This window comes from Hyalella azteca, unplaced genomic scaffold (assembly GCF_000764305.2).
Source record: "Hyalella azteca isolate HAZT.00-mixed unplaced genomic scaffold, Hazt_2.0.2 contig9625, whole genome shotgun sequence".
NCBI lineage: Eukaryota > Metazoa > Arthropoda > Malacostraca > Amphipoda > Hyalellidae > Hyalella > Hyalella azteca.
In genome coordinates this window covers 255,024-263,648 of record NW_025939693.1, presented here as the reverse complement: position 1 = coordinate 263,648, position 8,625 = coordinate 255,024, and the positions used below count along the sequence as shown (strand labels likewise).

At 41.5% G+C, this 8,625-nt stretch overlaps 1 protein-coding gene across 6 annotated transcripts in view; it reads right to left on the bottom strand.

Annotated features, from left to right (window-relative positions):
• Positions 1–8,625, bottom strand: part of LOC108681496 (regulator of MON1-CCZ1 complex) — an 18,169-nt gene extending 9,544 nt beyond the window's left edge. For 2 of the 6 annotated variants that reach the window (XM_018170531.2, XM_047882090.1), the window contains exons 1-5: positions 3,806–4,347; positions 3,476–3,631; positions 2,930–3,073; positions 2,387–2,579; positions 1,738–1,927 (exon numbers count right to left, since the gene is read on the bottom strand). In XM_018170531.2, coding sequence (XP_018026020.1) covers positions 1,738–1,927; positions 2,387–2,579; positions 2,930–3,073; positions 3,476–3,631; positions 3,806–3,913 — 791 coding nt within the window. In that variant the 5' untranslated portion in view covers positions 3,914–4,347. The other 4 variants (XM_047882089.1, XM_047882088.1, XM_018170530.2 and 1 more) reach the window with 4 other exon arrangements.

The window sequence follows — 8,625 nt, the reverse complement described above, 5'->3', positions numbered from 1 at the left end:
TCACGTGGCCATCACCTCACGTGGCCATCACATCACGTGGCCATCACCTCACGTGGCCATCACATCACGTGGCCATCACCTCACGTGGCCATCACATCACGTGGCCATCACATCACGTGGCCACTGTCTCTTATACACATCTAGATGTGTATAAGAGACAGGTTGGGTCTAGTGGAAATTGTTGTTTGCGTCTGATGATGCGTCTGTCTTCTTTGTATTTGGGTAACCTACTTATGTTTGCGTAGTGTTGTATTAGGATGTTTGCTTGTTGATGCGCGGATGTTCGCTTGTTGACTTAGAGAGGTTGATGCGCCTGGTTCTGTACTCACTGCAGAGGAGACGGGTGAGGTATGTCATTCTGTACACATGAAAAGTGATAACCGGAATGACGCCAAACTTGGAGAACGAGACCTTCAGGATTGAGACATATCACAACGAGAGAAGGGGGGAGACTGTGCAAGATCCTCCCACAACGTAACAAATCTGCAGTCAGATTTCAATTCCTGCGGGAAGTTCACCCTGGAAGAGGGAGTTCACCCTGGAGACCTTCAAGAGACAACTGGACGTTTTCCTGGACACAATCCCAGATCGACCTCCCCTGCAACACTACCAGCGGCGAGTAGCAAGCAACAGCATCGTGCATCAGCTGGTACAAAGGAGGGCGGATGAACAATAATCAGAGGCGGCGGTCCATCGTGGCCTGGGACTGCTACGTCCGAAACAAATGCCAAGGATACTAAGGTTGTTTACTGCCTTTGGCATGGCTCATCAAAGCTACTTCCCCCATATTTGACACATCGAAGTCTTTCGAGCACAATGTACATTATCGCCACACCTTTATGCTTTAGATGGCGAGCAAGCCAGTCACGATAAGTAGTAGTAGTAGGGAGAGGTTTCTAGCGCTTCAGATCAGGTAGTCTATTTCGCGCCGAAGGTCCGATATTCGTATTGCAGGGTCAGGCTTCTTGAGAGCCAGGTCGTTACCAGAAGGGCGTTTTGCCATCTCTGTTAGTCTGGACTCTCCACCCGAGCCACTCGGCCATGATTGCATCTGAGACCGCACAGCCTCGGGTCTCATCGAGACACGCAAGCCCCCCCCCCACGACAAGGGCGAGATGGCACGGGGGGGCCAGTCACGATAAGCTTCCATTCTTAACCACAAGTCATGAAATTTACACTTAGAAGGCATGGTGATGTGGAAATTGCACGCTGAAGATGGAACGCTCCCACTGCACATCAAAAAAATTGTTGAATGCAACTGAGCTCGGTGACCGAGCCCACGTGATTGGCTCTCCAATCACGTGCCCGACGGTCACGTGAAACCAATCAGAACGCAGGAAACAAGAGACTGTACAAACAGTAAACACACGCAGCACAGGAAAACACTTCCTTTTTTAATTTGCAAATTCCATGACTTTCCATTACCTGAAATGAAATTCAATGACTTTCCAGGCCTAGAAAATGAAAAATCAAATTCCATGATTTTTCAGGTTTTCCATGACCGGTACGCACCCTGGAATCAAAAACTAACTAGAGTTTTGTGTGTTTCACATTAGTAACATGACATGACTATAATTTTTTAATGGACATCTCAGTGCAATGAAGTGCAATTCAATTTTTTACAAGGTAGTTACCGGCGTTTGGCCGTAAGGGCTCTGATCATTCTGACAAGTTTAATAGTTGCGGCAGGCGTCCGGTGACAATTATGAAATCATATATAGATTATTTATAACCAACTTGAGGTTGGTAAAGACAAGAAGCTGCGCCGTGTGGTTGAGGTCGTGTGGGTGCCGCAGGACCAAGATGGCGGGTCTGTAAACAAACGCCACGCACACGTCGCGCTCGCTCAGCTCCAGTGCCCCGTCACCCGCCGACGGGGGAGGCCGGCCACCGCGGCTGCTGCTCAGCCCACTGTCATGCAGGTCAACTGAAATGGAATTAAATCTTTAATAAAATTAAGTGCCCAAATATCTAAGTTCAGTAGTCGTGGAGATTCCTGAAATTAGTAAATCTGGCATGGGTGCCTGCTCTCATACAGGTTAACTGAGATTACAGTAGATTTATAATAAAAATTATTGAAGCAATCGTGTGCTTGCATATTTAAGTCTACAAGTTAAATATAATTACTAATTCAGTGTGCTTTGTTATGCATGAGTTCTATGTCAAAACATTTGTCTCAAGATCCAATGCAGTTTTAGTTAGAGCAAGCTAATTTGTAAGTTGTAACTATGGACCATAATTCTAACTCATACCATAAACAAAGAGATACATAAATATCAATAAAGATCAAGTTACTTTTAGCAAAAATATTAGAATAATATAGGTACATATTAATAGCTTGAGGAAATATTCCGTCAGCATAACTGATAAAATCTTCTAGACTGACCTACACATTTCTGCATTTTATTGGAGTAGTTGGCAGCAAACTGGAAGGGAAACAGCGCCACCTTAGCAGGCGCCGTCGCGCCGCTGCTGCTCGCCACAACCAACATGTGGCACTCTGCGCTCCACACGAACCAGCAGCAGCCGGGCACGCTGTAGCTACGAACCAGCCGCACGAACACCCGCTCACGCGACACCTGCACGACAACTTTCGTAATATAATAAATAGTTACAAGTTTTCAACTCCCTCACCCAGGCAATATGAACAACAGTACACCAAGCTGGAGCTATAGATGGAAATAGAACAGTATGGTAGCCACAGGCGCGATACTTGCATACCAGAAAGGATTGATTACAACCTGCAGGGTATTGACAACACCAATAAACAAGCAAAATGCCAGAAACACCTGTTTTGGCAATAGGGTGAATATATTATGCCAACAGAAGTTCATGAGTCTCTGCAGTGACAGAATAATCATTCACTTATTTTATATATTTCACATTAATAGTATTTGCACCAGACTTCACAGTTTAAAGTTTTACTCACATGATAGAATTCAATGCCATGACTTGTGACCAGCACAAGATCATCATTGTCAGCCCAGACAAAGCCCAGGAGGGATGCACTTTTAGTTTTACATTCCACCACAACACCAGACCCAACTTCTCCAGCATTGAATGGCAGTAGTTCCTGAAAGGGAAATGTAATTATTTCATCAGGAATCAGAACATAATACACATTGCAAATCTACAAGGAGCATACATAAAAATAATCATTTTAAAAGATATATTTTCTTGTAAATAGGTAATTTTTATTTTGAGAAATATAACAAATTATTGTACCAATTGATTCTCTAAAGTCTCTAAGACATAATAATAATTCAAGAAGTACCTACCTATATAAATATTTTTTCTTGGAGGTCTTGATCTACTGTACTTTTGTTAATGTACGTATAATTCTTACCTATCACATTTTACAAATTCAAGGATAAGAACTTTTTATTTTCATATCTTTACAACTAATCAAATTATTCCATAGGAAAAAGGATAAAGCATTCTTGGAGCTTAAAGCTCTAATTGGTAAATAACGTACAAGAGAATTAGGGGTTCTCTGAACTGCAAGTCGTGAGTGGTTAGGAGCAAATTTCAGACTGGTGATGGTGCCACGATCCTCCATACAAAAAGCTTCTTTAGTGTGCAAACCTTGGACCACAACACCCAATGTTCCACCACCACGCACACTCACCACCTGTAAACAAACAAAAAATTTAATTAAACTTAATTCATTGGTTATTATTACACATTTTTTTATTATTATTACACCAAGTAAATAATAAAATTATCAGATTTTTATAGAGATTTATGGAAATAACTTTGATTTCCTCATAAATAATATAAATAGCATAAACATGATACTCTTTACCTCTTTAGTTGTGCCATCAAAGAAGACATTGGTCACCCGACTGACAGGCTCAAAGCGAACTGGATTTTCAGAAAGCTGTAGATATGGAAGATCTTCATTCTCAGCCATCTGTCAAAAAGTATTACAATTTCATATTTAAATAGATACGAATTATAAAATTAAATGTCTGGAATTCCCATGTTGCCAACTCTTCTAATTAAGCCCAATCAAATCATCAGAAAAGCGAATTTGATTTCCCAAGAAGCTGATCAATATTTTCCAGCTCCCAAAAAGCTAGTGCAATGTGCATTTAGAATACACCTGGCAGCATAGTGTAAAATTCTAAATCTGCAGCAACTACTATTCTATGGCTCTATGCATAGGTACATATTCATTGATGGTGAATGACTTTCAAATTCTATCATCAATTTTTTTCATTGGTTGTATGGTTTCTAAGCCTATCAATTCTTCAAGCATATATAATTCACATATTTATATCTGCTAAAGATATAATTCTAATCATATAATTCTTCAAGCAGACATATGATTTCTGAGACATGACTAGAACTTTCCTGTCAGTTTTGGAGTCATGAGATTCCTGCTAGATGAATCATGATCTAATTAACTGTTGACATAAGCATACATGAACTAAATTGAACAATGAAACATAAATTGAAACATACATTGAACAATCAAACAGCTCGTGACAAGAATGCAGATAGAGAGAGAGAGAGAGAGAAAATTGACCAACTAGTTGACTGTGACTCTGTGAGCTGTCCATCCTCACAGGCAGGGTTGAAATTTTTATACCTGTTACAGAAATTTTGCAGCTCTTAAGTGACAAATTTTCACTAAGTTTAGAATTTTGCAGCCCAATCATGCTTTCTTGTTGACAATTAGATAGGAGGTAATTTATCTAGCAGGAAACTTGTAGTTCTGAAAATGGTGCAAAAGCTTTAGTTGCCTCCCAAAAGGTAGATGGTTTTCTGCACCAGCATGCAACACCATCACTGCACATATCTCCTACAGTCCTGCTGGTTACGATAAGTGATAACTTAAAACATCACCTCTACTTATAACAATTATAATGCACATACATCCATGCTGAACATTATGCATTAGCCATACTGATTGTAAATTGTGATCTGAAGTGGTGGCATTTAGGGCAGAGGTGACAACAATGCCACATGCCTGTGAAGGGGAGAGGAGGCAGCTGGGGAGGTTAAGGAAGCTAAAAATTGGAACCAGATGGCAGAGCTAAGCTGCCAGCAAGTTGTGTTTGTGTACGTATGGCTTTGTGAGGGTGGATAGCACTGGTGAAAAGTGGCGATTGGTGCACAGTTTGCGATGCAGAGTCCAAGTGCTGTGAAGAGCTATGTCACGGGCTGGGCAGTGATGCTGAGGTCAATGTGGCTGAAGTTGCCAGCAGATAAGAAGTAGGTTGGTTTGTTCAGTGGTGTTTAGGAGAAAGAGATTTGATTCATGAAGCCACTTGTGAAGTAGGGTGCCAGGTGGATTTGAGGGAGTGGATCCCCATGTGGGTGGTGAGCATTTGAGTCACAGCAGATGATGAATAGTTTGGGGAGCTAAGAAATGATAAGCAGGAGTTTGGTTATTGGTACATTATTGGCAGGTGAGGGGAGAGATAAAGAGCGCACAATAACTGTAAATATAGGTAGCCTAAGCCTATACTATACCTACCTTAGGCCCTAAGGTAGGTATAGTTGACTTGCGAGTGGAGGCTACGGGAAGATTAGTGTATGATATTGTGGAGTGGAGTGGACTGCTAGCCGCCCCCAGCAATAGTGGCAAAGCAGAGAGTTTTTTAGACTCCCTTCAAGTTCATTTTTGAGTCCTATAAGTAGACCAGCAAAGTATCCTGGATACCAGCATTATCATACATAAGGAAGTGGTTTAAATCTTGAGTAAGTGAGGAAATTAAAAATGAACTGATTCCAAAAAATCTCTGGTTTGTCACTAATCACTATGCTGAGCCCCAGCCCCCCTACTGCTGTACTGACTATTGCATGTCCGGTTACACTACAGCACACCTTTGGGATTTGGGATCTGGCAATCTGGTATCCTCCTACATTGCATTGCAATTGCATTGTGTGTTTGGAGCTAGGAAAGTTTCTTGCAAGCACAGAACATCTAGGCTGAGGTCAGCTAATAGTTTTTGCAAATGTGGTATGCAAGCAAAGATTGAGCTGACATTCCCTTGCAGTGTTGAGTATGGTTATGTTTAAAATGTATGTTAGATAGACCAGTGAGTAGTGACGAACTGACGATTACCCTATTACTATTTAAGGGGAGCGTCTGGGTCCAAAATCGACAATTTTGGCTTTTCCGGTTTTTAGTCTCACCTTAAAGCTGACATTCTGCCCTATCCAACGGTACCACTGCCATCTCTCTACGTTGATTTATGATTTCACGACATTTCATGAAAGGGGGGCGGGTCACTTATTGTCACGGAAAACCTATCTCCTCCTACAGTTTTCAAGCTACAGCATTGAGAGATATACCATTCGATTTGCAAAGAAGAGATCTACAAAACTGTGTTTGGGTTTTTGTTATTTCGTTATAGTTTGGTAGATATTCAGCAAAAAGGAGGGCGGAAAGGGGGATGACTAAAAAATTTGACGAAAATTTTGCGAAAAATGACCCCACATCCACAAAAATTAGAATTTCAAAAACCCAAACACACTTTTATAGATATTGTCTTTACGCATTGAATGATATGTGTCTCAATGTTGTAGCTTGAAAATCCTAGGAGGAGATAGATTTCTTGAGGACCCCCTTTTTTTGCCGTTTTCTATGAATTTCATGTTTTCTTTCAATTTTTTTGGTAAATTGACTTGAACAAAAAAGTCTTAGATTTTTGTTTTACATATGTGTACCAAGTTTCAAAGTGATCCGTCCGTAAATAAAAAAGTTTTTCTGGAGGCCAGACGCTCCCCTTAACCCTGTGTCATTTCCAATTCCAACTCTCACAGATGAGACTGAAAGCAAGGCATGCACCTGCTCTAAGGTCTTGGACTCTTGGTATTTATTAGCAAAGCAAGGCACCTGAGCACTGATGTTATATACTTTGAAGTTTGAACTGGGTAACTGGCCCACACAGTGAGTCCATTGCTTTGAGTCTTCAAAAATTCTAAATGGGTATGGGTTGAATGGGTTCAGACATGATCGTGTTAGTTTTACTTGTGCTGTTGAGCATCCGTACTGGTGAGGACAATTTGGCAGCCTGGCAGGTAGACTGAGTGAGACCAATTAGGTAGATTTTTGGCCAGATTAAGGTAAATTCGTGCGCTTGTGGGTGTGACTTCTCTAAGTTTTTTTTTTTTTTTTTTGTAGTTGATTTTTAAGCGTTTACTAGGATTGGCATTGGATGCCTGGGGGCTGGGACAAAATACTATGGCTTGAAGTTTCAGACGTTTGAAGAAAGTCAAGCGGTGCCTTGGGCGAATTTTTGCGCCCTTGGCCTGGGCCGCCTCAGCCTGCCTGATTGGTGATTATTGTGACACCAGACACAAAAGAATTTACATTGTAACAATGCACTTCATGGAAGATATTAGCAATCAAAAGGCAGAACACGAAACGAGTTAAGCACCATTTCGTTACGAGATACGTCAGGCGTCAGGACAAGCTGGACAACCAGCTCATACGGGTACGGGTCGCCTGCCAAAGATCACTACTGCCCTGGATGTAATGGACCATCATGATTCCTGCCTTCCGGAACGTAGCCTTCAACACTTCAAGCCGTCCGTATCTAGGCCATGGGTCGACCAGCCCGCGGTCGAATGGCCACTTGTCGAAGGACGATAAATTTTGGAACAGAACTATGCTATCTGAAACCTAACCTCAGATGCGGTGAACGTAAAATTACGTAATTTAACGATGCATGGAAGTCAGATTCGATCCGCAGCCTGGTGGTGCACGGCAGGTGGTGGTCAAGGTCGGAAGAGGACAAAGCCGAGTGGTGCACGGCTAATTGGTGGATGTCTGGAGAGATCCAAGGCGTTATTTATTGGTGCACAAAATTGGTGGTGCACGGCTGCGCTCCCGCTCATACCTACCACTGTTACATCCAGATTGACACGCAAGAGCTACTGTCAGCTACACTGGCCCAGAGTTGCCAGGTTTTTTTCTTGGTGAGAATACCAGATTGCCTAGCTCAATACCAGAAATTCTATTGTTCAAAAACACACTAATACCTCCAAATTAAATGAAATTATTCGCCAGAAATGTTGGTTATAAAAACAAAAATTATCTTATGTACTTTGGCTAGATCTTATGCACTTCGCCGATATCTAGCTTGACAATAATTAGCCAAATTGAACACGTTATATTTTTCCCTCTGTTTGGAACATTTTGACACTTTTTTTTCCTGTGTTTGATTACCTACATTGTCACTTTTTCCTTTTTCTATCACAGTGTCGCACTTCTCCCCCTTCGCTCAACATAAGCAAGCCACAAAAACTGGTCATCTTCATTTCGCTTATTTTCGTACATGCTTGGTTATTGATTGCATATTGCATTTATCTAACATTTCGGGTGTGATCACTTGTTGTGGCTGAGCAGATAGCTTTTGGTCTAAATAACGGACTCTAGTACCTTAGTTGAAATTTTATTTCGTTGCTTGTTTTTCACATAGCTGACTTGTGAAAACATTCGCTCCATGAATGCATTGGAGACAGGTCAAAGTAGACAAGTGATGCAGTAGGCAGCCAGTTCTATGAATGGATGATGATTTTCAAGATCAGTGAAATATTGCATGGCACTCCAATAAGTTATAGGTAAGTGGTAAACTAGAATTCAAACCCACCTAACAAAAATGGAGC